The following is a 23,332-nucleotide window of genomic DNA, read 5'->3' on the forward strand; positions in this document are numbered from 1 at the left end:
CTGTGGACATGCGTGCCAGGAGGGACAGTCAGTATTTATTCTTTCCTGGTTGTGAACGCAAAATGTCAACCTCCTTTCTGTTGTCCATCTTTCCTGGGGACAGGTTCAGAGCTTCTACAGGTGCCTGAGAAAGGCATTTCCTGACATGACTGTCAAAGGGTGTAAACCACCAAAACAAGTTTCCACCATCAACAGCGATGTGTTGATGGTGGAAACCTGCCGACCATGTTTTTCCAGCAGTTTTCAGCTGGTCCTGTAAGGGAAACCACCATGTGTTAGGCAGAGCTTCATGGCGCCTGATCCACCTTGGCAACGGTACCTGCACTGGGTCTGCCCTACCCTTGGTGTGGTCCTCTACATTTGGCAGTAGAGGTACTTCCCTGAAAACTGTTTCAGTGTGTGTCCTGTGAGGCTGCTTTTTCCAGCTTGAGACAGGCCCACATGCTTAGATGTGACCACCGTTCATCAGCTCCCTTCCATGCTAATCCTGCATGACATGACAGCCAGCCCTGCTCTCTCAGCCCAGCATTGGTTTCTCCATGGAGGGATCTTCCTGGACGTGGTGAAGCCACACAGATGCCTCACCTGAGCTATGGTGAGAGCAAAGCTGGATGGACGCAAGTTCTGCTTCAAGAAAGAGCTTGGCAGTCAGAGTTACAGGCAGGTAACTGTAGGTGCTGTATGGTAGGCACTGTGCAAAGTCCCCCCAAATATTGAAATATTAAAAAAAAGAAAGAAGTCGTGGGCACAGAACCCTGTTGTGTGGTGTGACAGTGGTTGTCAAAAGGACCAGCAGCCTAGTTACTGATTCTTTGCAGGCCTTTCAGCAAAGGAGAGCTTTATTGAAGAACTTGAAGGAAGTTAATCAAGGAGGTCTGCAGAAGTTTATGAAAAAAGATTGCATGAGTCCTTGGAGGAGTGTGTAATGAGCTGACTGGAGGCAGGAGTGAGTTTGAAATGAGATGGGTCAGTTAGGCAGCAAGCAGGATGGTCGCGTATGTCTGTGTTAGTAAATTCAAGTGCCCGAGAACAGTCCTGAGCGTTAGGATGCGGCTGCCTGTGCTTTTGTGCTCCTCACGCGGTTGCTGGGGCACTGTTGCCCATGCCGAGGGATGCGCTCCAGGCATGGTCCTGCAGCGAGGATTTCCCTGGGGCTGTTCCTCAGAGGCAGCTGGATGCCATCGCCCTGTTTTGGAGTTGGGGAGAGTTAGTTTAGGAAGGACAGGCACAGGCCATTCGGTGCCAGCTGGATGCGGTGCCCAACAATGTTGCTGGTTATGTTTAATTTATCAGCATAGATGAAACCCGTGGGCTCTGAAAGTGAAAACAACTTCCCCACGTTAGACATGATCAAGAAAGCGGAGCTGACGAAGGGTGCAAAGAGAAGAGTGTGTGGTCAAAGCTGTAAAATATGAAAAAAGGTCTTTACGGTGACGTTCACGAGGAGTACCTGCAGGACCAGGGGAAAAGGCGATGTAGTGACCGTGGTCATGTCAGTGAGCCGGGGCAGCAGCGCTGGCTTTAACGAATCAGGTGAGAATGGTTTTAGGGATGTTACGTAGGATTTACACAACAGCAGCAGCCAACATGAGGCATGTGTGAGTGCTAGAAAACACACAGAGAGCATGAGACTTCATGTCAATGAAAAAAAAGTGTGGTTTATATTGGATTTTTACCTTTGTTTTCAATGTCCATTAAAGACATATATTAAGCAACATAAACGCAACTCTTTCAAAGCTGAATTTCTCATTATGATTATGTAAATGTTGCAAGTTGATTAAGTCTTTGTAGTTATGTTTTGGCTCATAGCAACATCTTTATCAGCAGCATAATTCATACTGTAGCAGTTAGTATGACACTAGAGAGAAGTATCAGTTTATTTCTTAGAGCTAATTGGCTTCACTACATAGTTCAAAAATCATTGGCATCTAGTCAAACCCTACTCACAGAAAATGCACCACGCTAATAAACTCAGATCTGATATTAGCTGTACTGCGATTAAATTTGAATGTGTATCCCACCTACATCATTATTTTAAAGCTGTGTATCGCCATGTAAATGCTAAATCAGATTCAGTAGATCTGTTTTGTCTATCAGGTACATGGCTGTCGCTCTCATAGAATTATTTTGAAATGCAAAATTAATTTCTTTAACCATATTTTTATTCTCAGGTGTTTTAGGAAGGAAAAATGTGCGGTGTAAGCATTCTCACTGATGAATATGTTTTTGGGGAGGTTAAACAAAAGATAGACTGGATATAACCCCAATAAAAAGGGGTAATTTTAAAGAGTAGGAAACTTACCTGGGGTATGAAGAAGGAAAACATCAGTTTTTATTTTATATTTCAGTTTAGAGAAGGCAAAGTCATGGCATCAGTCACACTAGTCTGGTTTCTTTTTCTTTTTTCTTGGGTTTTTTTTGAGTTTTAGATAGTTGTGCTTTATTGTATGTTTGTTTAATGCCTACAGTTACTAAGGGCTACCTGGAGGATGGACAGTGATGGCAGTTTCACCCCCACCTTTCTAATCTGTCCTGGGCCTTCTGAGCAAATGTTAGCACAAGTGGCAGAAGTGGGGACAGGAGAGTGATGGATGGGGCTGAAGGAAGCAGGATCAGTGGTGAGGTGGAAAAAGGCCCAGGAAAGGAAAATGTGTCTCTCTGAAATACTCCATCAGCTGCAAAGCAAGAGCCACTGCCTCCAAAAAGCCTTGTTCAAGGCTTCCTCAAGGAGGGGAGCAGTGGAGGGGCCTTATCTGCTCATGCTAAGAAACATGTGCACTGCTGGGTGACCTGGCTTCTGACATTTATTCCAGGTTGTTCACTGGTGCCAGTCTGCTTCGTCCTTCCCACTGCAGGGTACTCGGCAGCAGCAGAGTAGATGTTGCAATGTGTGAAAACTTCTGTTTTCAAAAACAGACGTTTAAAAAATGCTAAATCTAGCAATAAAACATCTCCCTCTCTTTTATAGTGGTATGATGCTTGCCGTGGCTTAAACTACAGAAATGCCTCCCGACATCTTGGCTGCTCAACAGAGCAGTGCCACGCCCTGCTTCACCCCTTTTAACCGTGGGGAAGAGAGTATGAGTGGTGCCTACTGACCGATAAATTTTCTTTCCGTAATGAGGTACAGGCTGTCAGCAAGCGCTGCGTTCTCTTTACAGCTGACTTTCACGTTGTAAAACTTTAGGCTAATTTTCATCACGAGTAAAGTTCATGGATTATTTTATCGGTGCTGGCTAATGCACGCCCGTGACCAGCCTCTCGTACGCCCGAGATGATCCGCGTACCTTTTCAAAAGGCAGCTGCAGGCGAGTGGAAATGAGACCTGAGGCACTGTGAGATCCGCACCTTATTAAAATGTAGGCTGAACTCCTTACAGATACCCGCTCAGGTATCTTGTATAATCTTCTATCAGGATTGTATCTCCGCTTCAGTTTGTATGACATTACCTGTTTTGAATAGGACAAAGGCTCGCTGATGCTGTCAGTCCTGTTTCAAGCTCAGTATTCACCCACTCCTTTGTGGATGCCGTTTTTTATCGGGTGTCCAGAAGAGCATCTCTCTGCCGACCCACCGCTTCCCGACGCATCGCTCTTTGGCTCGCCCGACTTCTGGGGAGACAAACTCAGACTTGGATGCTTTTCCTCTCTGCGGCAGAGAAAAGGGACGTCTCTGGTGCCTGCTCTGCCGAGAAAGTTGATTCATGTGTAAATTACCGGTTGCCCTTTATTTGCTCGGTCCGTGGAGAGTACACATGCAGATAAAAGGCTTGGTGGGTCAGGGCTGCGTACGTGCTGGTTTCTCCCGTGGCCACGATGATGGGGTGAGGGTTGTTGTCAAAGATTATCAGACAGGCTCTGATGTCTTATTGTTATTTACTCGTGGTGCAGCAACATAAAAATAAAATTCGGCACACGGGAGGCTTTTGCAGCGTTTCAGCGGAGTGTGCATCGCAGCTGCGTGGTGTCGTTACCATCAGCCATCGGTGTCAGGAGTTTTGCACATCTGTCTTTATACTGAGATGCTTTGCTTTAAATATCTGTTACACCTAGAGTGAGAGCATGCTCTGGGCTTCTCCAGCCCTCTGCAGACAAAAAAAAGCAGGTATTATCTGAGCAAAATAATTTCTAAGATCTTATATAAGAAAGTGGCAGAGGGAGGGTTGCACTAGTTTTGCACTGAAACCCCTTTAGAGTTTGATTTCGCGTGCTTTTAATTCCCAGTCATGGCATTGAACAGCTCTCAAATTCTTCCAACACCCTGTGTTGTGTCTCGTTTAATAACGTAGTTATAATATATTTGTCTACTTTACAACTGTATTTGTATTGGCATATAAAGTGTGCAGCAGCTGGGAGCTGTGTGGGGGTGGCAGAAAGTTATTTGATCTACAAAATCAGTTACCTGTCACTCAGTTGCCTTTCACTGAAACATAATAAAGAATCATTATGAGCCTATTAGTAGTGCTGATGTAAATGCATTTTATGTGCCATTTTCAGATCAACAGTTACCCACACAAAAGTAAAGTTGTTAAGTACAACCTTCTTTGTTTAAGGAGGCAAATCATAAATCAGGCAGGATATTAAGCTTATGAAATGTAAATTCAAGACCCTGAGGGTCTGATCTGTCAGGCCAGCTTCAGCTTAGGCATCAGGGGCTATCCTTCCCTGCAATAACCAGTACACAAAGTAGTCTGTGCTAACATACTGCTTTCTACTTTTGTGACAGTGTTATGAATGCTTCTTAAAAGGCTTTTGTGGGACGGAAAAAAAAAAGCACAAGCCTTTTAATATATTTAAAAAACATGAAATTAAATGGCTCAGACTGGATTAGGAGAGTGAGGGAGTAACTTGTTGCACACGGGTTTTATATCTCCCTTGAGAATTCTTTTCTTTTTCATTGTTATTAATGATATCACATTTTTGTGTATAATGTTCATGCTATTGAAATCACTTAACAGCTTTATTTGCCAGAGGGAACCTGTCTAAAAAAAAGAAAGTTGTTAACACTAATATTTTGAAATTCACCTCGTATCCCTTGTTACTCTTTTAGTTATTTAAATTCCATTTTGAAAATTCCCAGTTTCAGAATCTAAGTTTCCTCTTGATCTTATCGATGCAGTTTGAAGCAAGTGTCTTCAAAGCCATCTGTAAGTGCACTTTTTGTTTCTTTTTATGGATTAGCAAGGCCCACACGAGGGATAAGAAGAAAATTTGGAATATGGTAAAAAGCCAGTTCTTCACAGTTTCATTTTACCTTCTCCTGCACACTTCTCCAGTTCATTTTATCAGTCCATCCCAGCATCTCTGGTTCCTGCCGCAAGGTTTGGTGATGAAACACAAGAAGGAGCGCCATGCATCCTAGCTTGTGTTCAGCATCTGGGAAGCTTTCAGAAAGCTTTTGGAACTTGGTCCAAAGATTTAGTTGGTAATACCCAAAATGAGCCACCAAGGGGAAATGGCAGGTTACGTCCAGGTAGGAATTCAGGTGGAGTGTTTGGCACTGGGAGATAGCAGCTAATGACAGCAGTGAAGGCTGCAGCCTGAATAAGTCTTGATTTAATTGGATTGATAAAAGCTATGTTCTTAGCTGCAAGCCTACCTAGCTGTATAGTATCCTTAGTTCTAGCGTGATGTAGCCTTATCAGTATAAAAACACATTTTCTGAAAGGTATGTTGGTAACTCAGTCTCAAAAACACTTAGGACATTTAGGAGAGAGATGTGTTTTTTTTCAGGAATATCAACCTGTTTGTATAGTAACAGAAGTGAAATATTTGGCAGTTCTGTATGTATACAAATATGTTTCGTGTGTGTAAGTATGGAGCGTAGTACACAAATATACCATTTACTTAATATAAGCAACAACATTCTGTGGCAATTTTCCTGAGAATATATTTTATACATCTGTGAGGATATATATATGAGATACAATTACATGACAAATAAAAATATTTGAAGGTAGTGAACAGATTTGTTTATACGCATAGACATTTACTTACCAGGATAGCTGATCTCAAATGCAGAATTCTTATTTACGCTGTGCCATAAACATGCATTCGTGTACCTTCAGAACTATACATAACAACAGGGAGCAAATATCAGTGCTAAAAACATATCTTTACTTCAGAGAACTTAGCCTATGGCGTACGTGAGTGCTGTGCGTTAAATTACAGTACAGATTGAATGAATATTGGAGCACAATTAACTAGGTGTGTGACTTTTTTGAGTGGGACCCTACGTTGTCTGTGTCTTAAAGACAAAGCCAAGTCATGCGTCTGATGTGAAGTTAAAAGCGGGCAGATTTTCGGATGGGCTTAGCATACGTTTGTGCATGACAAATGTATACACAGTTGCACGCCTCGTTTGTGTTCGCAGGCATTGTGATTTATGAGCACAAATAAGTAAATATGCTACAAATTATGTATGCACTTAAACTGCACGACATTTTAACATTTGCATGCTATTTGCATGACATTTAAAATCTGATCCCACTGGAGCAGGCCCTGCTACCCAGGGCGGGGGAAACAAGCAAGGGAGGTCATAGCGCCAAAATGACTTTTGGCAACTTTACCCATTAAGTATGAGACCATTGCAGAGAGGAAAAATAGCTGCATGCAATTTTGTGCTTTCCGTTACGTATCATCTTCTCCCAGGCAACTAGCGATAGGACAAGAGGACACAGCCTCAAGCTTCGCCAGGGGAGGTTCAAGTTGGACATTAGGAAGAATTTCTTTTCAGAAAGGGTTATTAGACATTGGAATGGGCTGCCCGGGGAGGTGGTGGAGTCACCATCTCTGGATGTGTTTAAGAATAGACTGGACATGGCACTTAGTGCCATGGTCTAGTTGACAGGGTGGTGTCAGGGCAACGTTTGGACTTGATGATCCCTGAGGTCTCTTCCAACCTGGTTGATTCTGTGATTCTGTGATTAATTAACAGCAAACAACTCTTGTGCAGTTTTAGATGCGAGCTGAGTTATTACTTCTAAGCAGCTGCATTTCACGTCCATGCAACTTAAAGGCACAAAGAAAGCTTTTTTGGTTATTATTATTTAGTGAAGGCTCAAAAGCAACAACAAAACTAATGTAATGTCACAAAGTCAGTGTAACAGTAATTCTTATAGCTGTGCACCTCACTGTTTTCTGGATTACTTTGCAAATAATAAATCAAATTCCTCCTCAAGGTGACATGTCAGTAATTTCAAATTTGATTAGCTTTATGTGAAGGATGTTGATACATTTCTACATGAACTAATCTTTGATAGCTCAGCAGACTGACAACCTTAGCACTTATAATGCCCCTCTGTGACAGCGTGGCACACTGAAATAATGTTAAGCTACTTAAATCTGTAAAACCATGGGGATTCTGGTTGGGGTATGGCTCAGCAAGCTTGGCTTTGGCCTGTTCCTCCTAAGACGATCTGGGACATGGAATAACTGTTCAAGAATTTTGCTGGTTTTATTTTTAATGTCATAAATGAAAACAGAAGGGACTGAAGGGGAATATCTACATCATCCACTACCGTACCCCATAATTTCAAGCTTCCAGGTGGAGGAGATAAATCCCAAGGGATCCATAGGACATTTGATCCCCATGACTGTAGAGTCGTGAACCATGCCACAGGTAAAGGAAGGCAAAAAGCAGTGGTGTTAAGCACTGCTACCTGATGTGGAGTATTTCTCTGTTGCTGGAGCTTTGTGAAAGTGCCAGGTTTTCATCATTTCATAGTTTAAACTTCTTACAAATTCACAGCTCAAACATTCCTCGTAGCAAAAGTGCCAGAGAAGGACAGATTTATGTTGCCGCTTGTGTAATGATTTATCTTTATTTTCTTTGAAGAGGCTACAGGGGCAGGCTATATGGATTGCAAAGTTGGCAATTTTATTTAATGAAACAATTTTCCAGTATTTATTTTTAAAGAGTGAAAAGCCACATTCTTTTAGTCTTGTTTTTATTATGGCTTCAGATTTTTCACACTCTTATTCACACACTTCATCCACATTAAGTAAAAATTAGTCTTGTATCAGCATATGTATCATGAGCCTATTACCTGAGAAGCCTGCCAAGTAGTCTGCTATGCTTAGTGACATTACTTCAGATTTTGGGGGAAGATGTTGAAGGGGAAGAACATGCAAAACCCAAAACCATCAGTAAAGCCCAGTGACTGTTGCTCAACAAACTATTTCTGTCTTGTGCACATTTGGCTTTCTATAATGGGTTAGCTGCTCAGTTTCTGGCTTTAGAGGGTTAAATGTACAGGATATAGTTATTTAAGAGAGGAATGTTTGTGCTAGTGCCCAGTTTGCATTCAAGACAAAGGGAATAGAAGAGTTCTTGTCCTGAAAATCTGACCAGTAATTGGAGAGTTTTTACCAAATACTTGAGAGGCTGATGTACACCAAGACACTGTCTGTTAGGGCGCATGCATATGCACCCATGGTAGGAGAGAGAGCATTTTCCTTCCCTAGTGTCTCATGAAATTAAAAGGGTACAGATAGATGCATGGGTTAAGAGTCTCAGCTGGAATAAATCAAGGTGCTGTAACATCATGCCAGTTCAGAGTCACTAAGAACTGGGATTTTTGGCATTAGCAGGTTTTGTACTGCACAGAGCAAAGGTATGGCATCCAGTGGTGGTGAGCAAAAAATACTCCTGCGAGTAAGTAAGTGCAGCAGGATCTGTCATTGCCAAGTCCAGGAGGTGTGTTGTGATATGACACTAGTAAACAGGGCCACAAACAGTAGTTGGTAATATTTAAAAGATATTTGCCATAAAACATGGATGAGAGTGTGCAACGTGTGTTGTGTTATCTGAATGGTAACATGATGCATGAGCAGTATAATTGTCATAAATATGCTACCGAACGTGAATGTCTGCACAGGTGATTGCCTCTTTGGGCAGATTAATGCTTTTGTAATTTGCCTGTCTTGTTACATATTTTGTGTGAGTATTAGGGACCTGCTTTTGACACTGAGCCTTTTATGACTTGACTGGACTCAGCAGATTTTCTGTATTTGAAATTGATCAACTAAATTGTTGTTTGGGGGTAATTGATTCTGTTTGCTGCGGAGTGGCCTGTGGCAATGTCGTCCTTCCTTTTTATCTCATTCAAAGAATACTGTCACATTAGCACAGAAATGTATGTGCTAACAGCTGAAGCAAGGAAAAGAAACCGTGCATGGTTGTCCTTCCAAAATAAGTAACTCATTATACGTCATGGCATCATACATCATACAAAGTAAAAATTTAGATGCAGTGTTCTTTCCTATAGTATTATCATTAAAACTGCCATTGCTATGTTTGTGATGTCTTGTGTGATTCTTCATACTGTTTTTTTCATTTGTTCATTTTCTTTTTTCACTGTTCTGTTAACCAAACCTTTAAAAATGAGTAAGTGTTAACTATAGCCATGGCAGCAAACTTCAGGGATGAGTCTACAGATGCATGTGATGTGATTACAGAGTAATATTGCTTTTAGTGACCAGCCATTCTTAGCTCCAACAATGTATGGAGTGCTCAAAGTTTTAATTGATTAACATTACCCACTACTCTGCACAGTGACAGACCAGTTGAAGCTCATGGTAGAGCAAACAATGACAAAGTACAAACATTTTGTGTTTTATACTTTTGTGCTTCTATGTTTGTTGTGTCATAGAATCACAGAACCGTTTTGGTTGGAAATGACCTTTAAGATCATCAAGTCCAACCGTTAACCCAGCACTGCCAAGTCCACCACTAAACCATGTCCCTCAGCACCACATCTACTCATCTTTTGAATATCTCCAGGGGTGGTGACTCCACCACTTCCCTGGGCAGCCTGTTCCAATGCTTGACAACCCTTTTGGTGAAGAAATTTTGTCCTTCGAGGGCAATTTGTCCCCTGCAGCTCCTTTCTTGTGCCAGCAGATTTGCAGAGCCATGGCTTGTGCATCTCTGGACTGAGCCGACCTGTGATGTCCATTGGGACTGTCATGTTCATCCCACCACAGGTGTTAGCTCCTCTACTAGTTTAGATGCTAATGCTTCAGGAATTTTTGGTGGACCACCTTAGGAAAAAGTTGCAGGAGACCAATTATTTTGGCTTGACATGAGGTTTATTTTGAACAGGTAGGAAATAAGAATGACAGACTACTGTGAAACAAAGGTTGCCTCACTTAAATGTCTACAGGGGGGAACCCATTGATGCGTACAATATAATTGAGGGATTCATGGTCTCTTCAAATTACTGCTGGTCTTCATCTCATGAAGGAATGAAATAATAGAAACACAAAGCTTTCAGTTGCCTTGTTGTATACCTCATTCATCTATTTTTTCATAACAAATTATTATTTCTGTATTATCTCTCATCCTTTACGGCGATCACAACAGCATCATGCAACTACGCTCTCAGGTTGAAGTAACAGTTGCCATCAGGTAGGTTAAGATAAAATTATGACTTGTAGGTTAGTAAATATGACTGCCCATTAGAGGTAGCTTTGCTCTTATTCGGCTACTGGGAAGTTAGGTGACCTGGAAACTTTGGATGTCAGAAACCACATGAGCAGTGCCTTTCCACTGGTAAAGATCAGAGAGCCAGCTCAACTGCAAGGGATTCAGTGGTAAAAGATCATTGCTGGCAGTGTGACTCCTGCCTGCAGATGCTCCAAAAAACCTTCCTTGGAGCTTGGGAACTCTGTAAAGATTTTTTTCCCCTTAATGAGATTAATTCGATTAATTCCCTATTGATGTTCTTTAAAATAGCAATTAGTTTTTGCTTTAAATACCTGGGTGTTTTTTTAATCCCAATACTTAATTTCATTCACTCCTCATGTAATGACCAATATACATTTCTTAGCATTGTACTACATGAGTTTCCCATATCCAAGCTGTATTACATTTTCCTTCATTTACTCATTGTACTGCATTATAAATGAAATTATTTCATGTTCTGCTGCAAAAGCCGAAGCTGTTTGGACGAGCTCTCTCTGCTCCCAGCTAATAGCTGTGGGTCAACAGAGGAGCCTGGTGGAAAAAACACAAGTGATCCTCAAGGTCAGCACAAAACTATGCAATATAGACAAAAGGTGTACCAGAGCAGGACCAATAAGCACCGTCTCCCCCCAGTTTCGCCCCAGGCCATTCTGGCATTTACTAAACTGCATGGCCTGAACCTGTCCCTTCAGCATGTGTGCTTCAAATACTCTCTTAATGTAGTTTTCTGTGTGTTTTCCTTAACCACGGTAAGACAAAGAAGGAAAATTTTATCATGTGGTGCTCTATTGCTGCAGGTCGGTTGCGGAGGTGGAAATTTCAGATCCAGAGTTTGGGCTCAGACATGTGGGCTGGTGAAGCGAGGTAAAGGAGCTGGGAGTATTCAAGTAGTAGATGGTCACCTTCTCAATGAACCACAGCTGAGGGAGAATGAAGCACTGACCCCGTTGGTCCGTTTTGTCTTTGCTCAGAGAGGATGAGTCTTCCAGAAGGCTGCTCTCAGCTAGTTTGGAAAGTCACATCCCCCTCTGGTCCCCGAGCTCTCTGCTCCTCCCCTCCACGTCTGCCCTCCTGTCCCTGCTGTGTCCAGACTGTCTGCTGTCCCTCATCTCTGCACCCCAACCTCTCTTTGCAGCCAGTTTCCTACTTTTCCAGGTCTTTCCTTCACCCCCAAACCCACCTCCTTGGTGTTCCTGTGCCTCTTCTCTGTGATCTTTTTGCATGGTCAATCTCCTCTCTCGGTCCACTCTTCCCCCTGCCCCCCAGGACTAGTTCTCCCTCTGTTTCCATTGCTGCTTTTTTTTTCCCTTCTCCCCTTGTTTTGCTTGCATTTGGAGCCCAGGACAGAGTGCTGCCTGCGCTTAGTTCCTGTGCCTGATGCCACAATTGCCTGCAGCATCTGGGAGCAGCAGTTGCAAAAAAAAAGTCTGTCTCAGCCCCGTCAGCCCTGGGTTGGAGCTTGCCCGTTGCAAATAGCATCTTCAGAGGAGTCTTTGGCCAGATCGGCTGCCAAATTCTGGGGACTCTGTGCTGAGCATATGCAAATGAGACTTTTCAAAGGCTTGTGACCAGGCAAAAAGCTGGGTGGTTTTTCATGGGAACTGCAAAAGGACAACAGGGATCCCACCTTCCAAATTTCAAACTATTGCTGTGAAGAATAGAGACGCAGGAGCTGCTCAGCAAAATTCTTGTAAGGCTTTCTTTTCTTCTCTTTTCTTGGTTTTTTTTTTTTCACAACAGGGGCAAAACATGTTTTTCCTCAATCTTATTTCCTGAAGTGACTAAATCCTTTTAGTTGAAACATAAAAAAATAATAATAATCAGCCTGAGGCAGAGACAGAACACGGGAATTTTCGTCCCTAAGACTTAGCTTGGCAAAATTTATAAGCAACTGAAAACAAGCCCTTATAAAGGGAACTATTGAGATCCCCACCTACAGAGGACCTACTTGCGTTATGCACAAAAGTCAGATAAGACTGTCTCCAGGACCCATTTGGGGTACTAAACCCAATTTAAAAGTATCTGCTTTTCATATTTCAGAAATCCACATTAAGTAATGGGTTTCCTAAGGAAGCATTTGGTTTTAGCACTTCTTAGGCCATACCAAAGCTGTTGCATCTAGTTGACTTGCTAAGCATGCCTGTCACAGATTTGTTTTATTAGTTTGTTGGGTTGTTTTTCTGAACCTCTTTTGTTGTGAAACTTAAGTTAGATGCTTGCATGCACATTAGAAGTCAGTCCAGTCAGCACTGTGCAAGTTTGGCATCACAATGCCTTTGAGGTGCATCCTTAGCATCTCCTGGACAAAAAATAGGAAAATAATAATCACAGATGAGGTGGTTCGTCATTCAGACCAGTGGCAAAAACATTTCCCACCAGCACCCCTGTTCTTAGGCTTCTGGGACAAATCCTGATGCTTCCACCTATTGCCTAATCATGGTAGTGAGTGGGATGCACTTCCACCACGGGGGCTGTGGATTTGCATTCCCCACTTCTCTTTTTGTGAAAGAGCAGGAGCATCTGCTCCGTGTGCAGCGTGGGGCAGGGCGTCCTCCACGTGCGGGGTCTGTGCAGGTTTCTGCAGCTGCACAAGACACGGCCCTGGTGAGCAGGCTGCGCTGCTCCTCTCCCAGCTACAGCTGCTCTCGTGGTCCTCCTTTGCCGAAGGCTTTTTGGCACAGAAGCAAGTCCCATGGAAATGTGATACAGCTGTGTTTTTGCCATGGTGTGTGAGCTCTCTGCGAGGAGAGGAGGTAAATTTTCTCTCCCCAACTCGGTCCTCCCAGACCTTTCCTCCCCGTCCTCCCATTGCAGACTCCCAGATGCAGAGCCCTCAACATGGGGCAAAGCTCCCCGAGCTGCCCGGCTGCTGGTTTCCCCAACTTTGCGAAGGAGAGATCCGCACGGAAGCAAACGCTGTATTTACAATGTCCTGTCCCCTTGGTTCGCACTCCTCCCTTGCTCAGAGGCAGTCCCATAGGCTTTCGGTGCGTCTGAATGCAGACCTGGAAAAGCAACACTGAAACACACGAAAATTTGGAATATCTGCACTGTAAAACTCTATGGGTTTCCCGCGGAAAGTAACAATTGCGGCTACAGAGATACCAATGCAAAGTGTTCGTATCGTTCTGGTGCTGGAGCTGAAAAACGTCAAAACAGATGGGGATGTTGTTGACTGCAACTTCTTTGCTTTTTAGTCGGTCATTGATTTTTCTCTTTTCACAGCAGACTGGAAAAAAAATGTTTTCTTAATTTAATATGGCAATATATTGTGGTTATAACATTCATTTATCCCCAGACTAACAGGGAATGTGCTATATGTGTTCCAGCCACAGTGCAAGTTTTCCTCAAGTGCTTATATATAAGCTCCCCTCTAACTTCCCTCTACAGGAGGCTGAGTTTTCATATTAACTCGTTGCAGGGTCTTTTATGAGCAGTGACTGTCAAACTGTGCTTGTCTGTGCATCTCTGCATGCTGATATTGCTCTCATTTAGACTAACTTCAGCTCCCACCTCAATCTTGTTTTTCCCCATGCAGTTTTTTCCCTAGTATATCAACAGTTTGTTTTAAACTTGTTTTGAAAAAACAACCTACGGTGGTTTAGAGAAACCAAGCCAAATTGGAGCAATAAGTATTAGAAGATATTCATGGAGCACAAACAAAAGTATTCCCCAAATGTATTTAAGTGATTTTCTTCCTGCTTTTTTAATATAATATGTGTGGGCCAACTGTGGCAATAACTGATAATTTTAATGCAAGATGACATAATTCCAGTTCAGTGATTCTCCAGAGAGAAATTACCCCAACAACTTCTTTTCATTTTGTTCTAATTTTGTGAAAAAAAACCTTGAGATTCTCCACTTAAGGAAAAGAAAATAATTTGAATGACCAAGTTTTGAAACTCATTTAAATATTTCATCTCTCTTCCTCTTGCAAATATACTTTTCTGTCAGGTTCTTGCGTTGCCATCTCCAGCTGCCAAGGTTTACCATCTTTCTAGCTGGGAGAGACTAAACTAAAGTTTTCTTCAGAACCCACTAAATGCTTGGCAAAAGATCTCTACCATGACATGAGGGATCTTGCTTGCTTTTTCTGGGAGCTCCGCAGTCTGACTTAACAGCACTGGTTCTGCTGGAAGACTCCACATGGAAAGATCAGTTGTTAGATCAGGACTGCATTTTGAAATAAAAATTGTGTTTGGAAATGCACCGACGTCATCAAGCTTCATTGTTTTCTGTCTTTGGGGTTCTTTTTCTCTCTGGCTGGTAGGGAAATCGTAAATTGTTTCTTCAACATTGAGATGACTGTGTCAGCTTGAAGATACGGGTTTGGAGCTTGATGGTTTGTTTTTTTTGGTTTTGGGGTTTTTTTTAAGGGTAATAGTGATTCAGTCCTTATTTTGGCATAAATATGGTCTCCCAAATGGAGCTTATTTACTTATTGCAATGGTTAAATGAAATGATTAAAAAGTTTGCTGCTCTGCAATTGGGTGATTAAAACTGGATTAGCAGAAAGACCCTGATCTCAGGGCTGCTTTCTGTCTGGTTGTGCTTTTCCTGTCGATGCAAGGCAGGACATGATCTGCAGTTCCTCCAGGAGAAACCTCTCTCTGTCCCTCGCCCCACTGGTTCCTCGGTCCTGCTGAGCCTTCTCCAGTTGCAGCTCAGCAATGGGGCCCCATGGGTCACATGTGCAAACACACAGTGAGCATCCTCTGCTCTTAAGTGTTTCTTTTGTTGGATTTTTTTTTTCCTTACCGTGAACTTAATGTTTCCCTTCACGTTCATCACAGACTTTTGAGTTCTCCCTGCTGCTGGTGGCAGACCCACCTCCCACGCTCACGCTCCGTGTGTCTGGCTCCCATAGACAGGAATGTCAGGTGGGGCGTTGGCAGAGGTCAACGCATCCCAACGTGCAACATGTCTTCTTGTCTCGTCTGCCTTACGGCTGCCTTCGCCCTGCCTGCGCCTCGCTTTGCTGCTGTGATGCCAGTCTTCACCACCTCCCCCACCTGATGCCTGTCTCAAACTCATCACTGCCTGGCTGGCTTGCCGCCCTTGCATCCCAAACATCACCCATGGCTGATTTTTGGTAGCATTGTTCAGCAGAAGTAGGAGGCAAGGCACGTGTACAAGGGAAACGCTTGGAGCACTCCCAGATGGAGCTGCCACGTGCTGGAGCAAGGAGGAGGGTTAAGCGGGGAGTGAAAATGCAGCTTTATGGTCATTAATCTCAAATTCTCCCTCTAATGACATCTCTGAGATTAAGTCACGGGAAGTGTGATATTGTTCAGCTTAGTTAAATTTAGTGTAATTCACATCTGCAAAGCCTTTGCAAATTAGTGTTTAGTCTTAAATTGCCGGTTTCCATGATATGGAAGCTTCAGAGTATCCTGCATTAAGTCTTGATGTGATACGAATTAGGGTGCAGAAGCCCAAAATCCATGCGATGCGCCAAAAAACCTCAAGTTTCTGAGTAGTTCTGAGGCAAATATGCAATTAATTTAGTTTGCGACACTAAGCAGCTGGGATGGCACCCTTACAAAGAATTATTTCCCCCTTTATTTGCACTCCCAGCATAGATGCTGGGAACGGCCACTGGAGATGGGCTTCTTTGCAAAGCCATGTTTATGAGCCACAGCGTTTGCCCAGCGCAGCTGATCCTTGCTGCACACTTCACCTCATCGGGCTGTAATAGATGCAGACCTGTATTGATTACCATGACTTGCAGGAGAGAAAAATCTTTGCACTTCAGATTGGGTATAAATTATAAATAGCGTCTCCAAAGGCTGAGAGTTACAGAAATGGCATTCTTCTGAGACAGCCGCATGTAAAGCTGTTGTTGTAGAGGTTATTAACTTTATGATTGCAGCACAGGTGTACTTGACCCACAACAGTGATCATTGTCCATAAAATCCCACAGTCCAGGTTCAATCACCTGCCTTCTTCAAGAATGTTCATTAGCAACGACCAGCAAAGGTCACGCTAATAAAAGAAGGTTAACGCTCAGTGTATCAGTGTAAATTCACTGGTGAAACAGCACTGTCTTCTTGCCATCTTTCTCACTAATACAGCTATGCAGACTCCTGTAAGTGGGTCATATAGGTCTTAGGTGTACAGTGTGTATGTCTGTGAGTAAATACGTATTTGTGTACATCCACACACAGCAGCTGATGACATGCAAGTGAGAAAAATGTAACGGGTATGGGTTAGCAATAAATGACTTATTGCAAGTCCATGAGGGTTATTCACACCTCAAATTCACAAATTTTTTTGCAGTTTTTTTCCAGCAAATTTTTTGTCATTCCTTGACAGAATTAAAGTTTTATCAAAATGAGCAGTCTGTCAGTGACTCACAAAACTTGAATTTTTAACTCCATTTGTTACTTGGTGTTTGTGTTGTGGTGGCCCAGCTCCATCTTCTAGGGCATTTTACAAACTCAGACGTGTTTCCTTTCCATGAAGTCACTAAAAATGTACTAAATTTCCCATGAAACTACCATTCACACCTAGATGATCAACTACTCATTTATTTTATCCTTCGGGGTAGGGCTGCCGCATTTTCACAGATGTGCCCTCTTTTTCTACCCTCACCACCACACCTAGGTGGTAGGTGCAGGTTGTGTCCAGGTTTTTTAAATACCTGCCAAAGCCAGAAGTAGATGTCCTGGAGAAGTAGGTGTCCCAGAGAAGTAAATGTCCCAGACAGAAGAAAAAAAGGCAAGGAGTGGGAAGAGATTTAGAGTAAATGAAGCCTTGGGAAGGAGTGAAGAGAGCATTCCTCCCCTTGAGTCTTGCACACCTACTTACAGGGTGGGGAGGGCATCTATCTGCCTGAGACCCGTGAAAGTATTTGCCCTGTCAAACTGGAGGTGTTTCTGAGCATGTACAGAAGCAATGCTGTAATAAGGCGTAAGCTTTAAGGTCAGAAGCTGAGGTGTCTGTGGAGCTTAGACACCTCGGGGGGTGGCAAGCAGCTGAATAGGGATTTTCAGGATCACTTGGGCTTAGGCTGTTAAGTTTCGTCTCTCTTGATGTAAGGGGTTGCGTCCTTTCCACAGCTGGTGGCACCTGGAGCAGATGTCCTGTGGGAACAGGAAAGCGAGAGGACGGCCCCATCTCTGCCCTCCCCTGCACTCCACACCGTTTACATCCTCCAGCAGCTGCAGCCATCAGGAGGGCAGGACCAGGTGGAGATGAGTTTTGCTCAGCTTTTCCCCAGAAGCCAAGCCAGCATCGCAGAGGCAGCATCTGGCTTCTTGGTTTTTTTTTGTTTTACCCGTCACAAAATTAACCTCTGAAGGAAAATCAGGGGGAACTGCCCATCCTGTGGCTGCTCCAGGGATGCTGTGCACCAGAGGACCAGGCAGAAAATGAATGGTGCCAATGGCACATTGGAGGGGTTGGGTTCGGCTAGGCTAGATTGGGTTTGGTTTGGTTGGGTTGTATTGGGTTGCGCTAGGTTGGCATAGGTTGGGTTTAGTTTGGTTGGGTTGGATTGGGTTGGGCTGGTTAAGTTGGGCTGGGTTGAGCTGGTTGGGTTGGAGCCAGACAAAGGCAATAGTCATAAGATGAAGCAGACAGGTTAGTGAATAACATTCCTATACCTATGAAAATACTCTGGGCTTGTGTTGACTGTAGTCCTTTGCCTACACAGATATAACAAGACACTATAATACAAGCAGAAATTTCAGAAAGAAAAATAAAACCGCTTTGAAATGTACCTTATGCAGAACATTTTCCACTGGGGGGGGTTAATTTATTCACGAAGGGCTTATGATGTATGAATTCAGATTCTTGCTGAAATATAAAAACATGGGGCATTTGCTGCGGTGCTTCACACCCTGTGCACATTCCCGTTGCAGTTTGTTCCTTAGACATGGACTCGTTCCTGTCCCTGGAAAGACCTTCTTTACTTCCATGACTGCTTATGTCGGCATCCACACCAGTTTCCAAGCTCCACTCCTGATGTGAAAGGGAAGAAAATTATATTCAGGTGCTTTACTTTAGAATTGCTTTATTGCAGTTGCAAATCTGTGCTTATCCTGCTAGTGATGAAGAGCCTTTTCCCGTTTTTTTTAGATAGGCTGTGTCTACCATCACATAACACGAGATTTTAGAGCGTTGCTGCCCTTCCTGGCTGCTCTGGGTGCAGGTGCTGCCATTTCTGCAGCGTTGCCTTGGCTCCTGTGTTTCTGGGAAGCACCAAAGCCGGGTCAGTTGGTGCTCACACTGCTGGTACAGCTGTTACTCGAGTGATTTACATAATTACATTTGCTTGGTGGGTTTTACAAAATCTGTGGTATTCTTCGCTGAAGTGAGCTGACACCAGCATTTTCTGAATTATTTCCAATAATTAATTCTCCATCCGGACGTTTGATGGCACAGTTACTGTTTAGGAACAAATAGCAATAAAACACCATCGTGGAGAGTAGCTATTTCGTAAGTGCCCGGTCCTTTCACACATCCAGTCCTGCCATCATCAGTGACACTACGTGCATAAGTAGTGTTCTCCCAGGTTAGCAGAGCTCGCCAACGAGGACTACGCCTCAGAGCTCTGCCCTATAAGCACTGAAAAGCTGTAGGATTTCGGAATAAACTCAGATTTAAAAATCAGCCCTTCAGTATTTCGAATTAAATTAACTCACAGGTATCGCTGCAGTACATTTTAGTCGTGTTTGAATATATTTTATAAATGCTATGCACTTGTTAATGCCGGCAGCATTGCTCAGTGAGCAGAGCTCCAGCCTTGGGCTTGGCAGAGCTCAGGTCCGTTCCTGGTGCTGCCACCGGCTGAGCCTCCCGGTCTGCAAAAGCACGGTAATGATGACTTCTCTCTTAGAAAAGTCCACTAGGCATGCCCTTGGAAAGCAGTGAGGAGAAAGAGATGTAACTGACTGCTTGTATGATGCTGTAGCATGCTGAGTTCTGTCATGTAAATTAGTATTTTTCAGGTTTAAAACCTGTGGAAGCTTTGAAGCTTAAATACTTGTTTTTCAGTGGTCTCGCCCAAGAAGCCACGTGGATGTATGTTCTCTCGGGAAGTGTCGGGTTTTGAGCAGGTCAAAACTTCCTTTATTTAAAAGATAATTTTCCTTCCTCCTGGCTGAGAAAATGATGGTTTTCGAATGCTAAATACTTTATTTGTGCTCTTGGATGCAATTTTATAAATATTTTTTTTCTGGTTGATTGTAGGAAAAAATGCATCTACATTTAAAAATTTACTTAGCTCACTAATATATGTTATTCAAATGCTTCAGAGCTACTATGATGTACCCTGCAAACATGATCAACTTTATGTGTTGCCTAAATAAAGCAAGTAAAGTCACAGACTATTAAAAGACAGAGCTGGATGGAAAGAGATCCAAGGAGTTGTCTAATTTGTCCACATTCCCCAAGGTGAAGTCAGCTATGCCCATAATCTCCCCAAGAGATGATTGTCTAGCCTATTCTTAACTTCCAGTGGTGAGATCCTGCACCTTCCATAGGTATGTTCTTGCCCCAAAAACGTCTCATAAGATGTAACCTGAATATCCTATCTCGCATTTCAACAGGTAAAGAATTTTTATATTTGTCTTTAAATACAGGTAAAGGTGTAGTTATAGATATGAGTAGATAGATGGAGGTGTAGATAGAGATGATCTAGATATAGATAGAATAAACAGAGATATAGAGGTATAGATACAGATATGCAGGTGTATAGATATAGATATGATTTCAATCCTTGCCTGCTTCTCTCTGCATGCTACACCATTTTAACCTGAGTTTTAAAATCTGTAGTTGTATAATTTTGAGCATATCTGTACTGGACCCCTTCTTCAAGGAAATAGATTGCTCTCCTGCAAACATGCCCTGCGTTTGAAATTGCTGCCTGTGAGAGTGTCGTTCAGTAACACGCTGCAGATCTGATTCAGCCGGTGACAGGTGGGGTGCTATAATGCTGATGGAGCAGATCGTCCCCCAAGCATCGCGTGGCATTTCACCGGGAGCACACATTCATAGAATCATAGAATCACAGAATGGTTTGTGTTGGAAGGGACCTTAAAGATCATCTAGTTCCAACCCCCCTGCCACGGGCAGGGACACCTTCCACTAGACCAGGTTGCTCCAAGCCCCATCCAACCTGGCCTTGAACACTGCCAGGGACAGGGCAGCCACAGCTGCTCTGGGCAACCTGTTCCAGTGTCTCACCACCCTCACAGTAAAGAATTTCTTCCTAATATCTAATCTAAATCTACTCTCTTTCAGTTTAAAACCATTCCCCCTCATCCTATCACTCCATGCCCTTGTAAAAAGCCCCTCTCCCGCTTTCTTGTGGCCCCTTCAGGTACTGTAAGGCTGCTATAAGGTCTCCCTGGAGCCTTCTCTTCTCCAGGCTGAACAGCCCCAACTCTCTCAGCCTGTCTTCATAGGCTTACGAAACTCTCTCAGCCTGTCTTCAGCAGCTTTACGTATAGCGCAGCCCCAAAGCCAGCATCCTCTCCCCTCGAACTGGATCCCTGGGAAGCCTGACATGAGCTTTACCTAGTGTCCCGCCGACTGGCTGTTCTTGCTGCCTCTCACTGTGTGGGGCAGTGCTGCAGATGTTTGGCAAGAAGGGTGTCTGCACATGAGGCTCTCACAGAGAAAATCCAGCCTTGGCACGAATTTTGGGGGGCTCATTGTTTTTTGTTGTGGCTTCCCTTTGCTTGGCAGTCCTCAAATGATGCCGGGGCAAAGGCTGCATTTGCACATCTTCATCCCCACAGTTGCCTGGGAACAGCCAGGGTCCTGGTGCAAATTTGGGCTGTTTCAGCTTCAGCTGGCTGGTGGCAGCTCTCCTACCTGCTACTGCCTTTGCCCTTTGGTGGGTGGCCAAGTCTCTCCCATTCCCCTTCCAAAAGCAAGGCTGGGAGGACCGGCGCCTCGGAGAGAAGTTCATGCAAACAGTGCCACCCAAGACCCCGCCCAGCCCTCCCACTATTCATGGTGTCTGCATCCGGCCCCAGTATCTGATCTTTCTGTCTGTGCCCACGGCCAGCCAGTCTCATGGCGTTCATCGTATAGATAAGAGCAGATCTATGGGGGTTTGCCCATTCGCCCACGCTCCTGCCTATCGAATCATAGAATCGTTTTGGTTGGAAAGGACCTTTAAGATCATCAAGTCCAATGTGTGCATAAGACTTTTTGTGAAATTTCGGACCCAAGGACACATTCGCTTTTCAGAACTGTTTACCACAGAGCAGCCATTCAGACCAGCCCACAGCCTGAAATCCTGTAACTATTCCGTCTCTTGAAATGCTGTTTGATCAGCCTGCATTTTTAATTGTTTGTAATTCCTTCCTTTTTTAATGCAGTTATATGCAATTCATATTACTATAACTATTTGCCTTGATATTAATAGCAGTTCTGTGCTGAATGCCTGGTTCTTCCTGGGAAGGCTTTGTAGCTCTTTGATACTCTGGGGTTTTTTTGTTTTTTAATATATACTCAGAAGCAAATTACTTGACTTTTGGTGACCCAAAAAATGACCTGACTTTTGGTAACCTGCACTCAGGACGGAACGACCTTACAGGTTTCACTGATTTGGCCAGTTAGCACGCAGAGGAGCAAACAAATGACCCATGCTCGCGGGACTGCCCTTAATATTTAATGAAGAGTGGTGAAAAATGACAGCTGTGCTAGCCTCCTGTCTCTTTCCTGCTTTGCAAACCTAGCTTGCACTGAGCTTTTGCGTGAATCTTTGCATCTGTTGCTCGTGGGGCAAGAAGAGTTTATTAAACATTTCGTTACCTTTTTAAACCGCTTGCTTCTTGTGAGTAGTTTGTGTGTTGTATATGAGGGGTGGAAAAAAGCTGATGGCGAGTGTGGGAGTTCAGAGGTAATCTTTGTTCTGGGTTGGCGGGATGCTTGTCGCTCTGTTTCCATCATCCCACTAAAGATATTGGAGATAATAAATCTCCAACAAAAATAAACACTGGTCTGGGTCATGGGAGATAATAACCAAGTATAAAATGTCTTTAGCATGTTCAGGCTATTCTCTTCCATTGCCACAAAGGTTCCCACAATTTTTCTTGGACGAATATTGCATCCCAGCCAGCTTACTGTGTGTCTAATCTCCCTTTGTAAGCTGTATCTAATTTCTTCAGGTTTCTCCGTTTCTTCCCTCTTGGCTCCTCCAAAGAATTCATTTCCCTACGCAGTTGCTTTTAGATTATTATCATGCCCATGACTCCACAAACGATTACTTCTTAGCCAAACTAAACACACCAAGGTTTAGGATTTGTTTGGGGTTTTTTTATGTCCCCTCAGAAATCACTTCTTCCATTTCATTAATTGTTGTATGGCTTGTCTCTTAATTTCGCCTAAGCTTTTAACCTTTCTTTACAACTGCCGTGTCTAGAAGTGCGTGTGCAGAAGCTCCTAAGGTCATTGGTTCTCAAAGCTCTTGAGCTAATGGAATCCTTCCCAGTTTTTTCTGAAGCTCTCATCCTCCCTGTCAGAAGTATTTAGTGATTTTAGGCAAGGTATGTTTTTTTTTAGTTTCCTTTTTCCTTTGCTTTACTGGTGATACTCTGAGAGCAGCTTCTGTTTTGGGGTTTGAGACCTGGAGGTTTACATCTGCAGAGCAAAATAGTCACAACAGACACAGTAATTTCTTCCGGTGCAGATCCATAGGATCCAGGAATCATAAATGGAGAAACCTTATGAATTAAAAATAGTTCTGTCATTCCTGATAACATCTGATGAACTCAAAGGTTTAAAAAAAAAGAAGTTAAATTCCTGTTTAGAAATAACTGTGTGATACAGAAGTCATTTAATAGCATCCAGGAAGATGGATGCAGCAGAGGCAGGAATTATCTTTCTCACGCATACGTGGGGGTTT

General features: G+C 43.4%; 1 protein-coding gene across 5 annotated transcripts in view; it reads left to right on the plus strand.

Moving 5' to 3' along the window:
- The window catches only part of ARB2A (ARB2 cotranscriptional regulator A), a 272,896-nt gene that overhangs the window by 241,892 nt on the left and 7,672 nt on the right, over positions 1 to 23,332 (plus strand). For 2 of the 5 annotated variants that reach the window (XM_068422780.1, XM_068422783.1), the window contains 2 exons: positions 17,529 to 17,657; positions 18,333 to 18,412. The exons of 1 other annotated variant lie outside the window; for it this stretch is intronic. In XM_068422780.1, the coding sequence (XP_068278881.1) occupies positions 17,529 to 17,657; positions 18,333 to 18,391 (188 nt within the window). In that variant the 3' untranslated portion in view covers positions 18,392 to 18,412. Of the gene's footprint in view, positions 1 to 10,365; positions 10,414 to 11,264; positions 11,332 to 17,528; positions 17,658 to 18,332; positions 18,413 to 23,332 lie in introns of those variants that run through there. 2 more of the 5 variants (XM_068422782.1, XM_068422784.1) reach the window with 2 other exon arrangements.

Source organism: Nyctibius grandis, chromosome Z (genome assembly GCF_013368605.1).
Source record: "Nyctibius grandis isolate bNycGra1 chromosome Z, bNycGra1.pri, whole genome shotgun sequence".
In the NCBI taxonomy this organism is placed as follows: domain Eukaryota; kingdom Metazoa; phylum Chordata; class Aves; order Nyctibiiformes; family Nyctibiidae; genus Nyctibius; species Nyctibius grandis.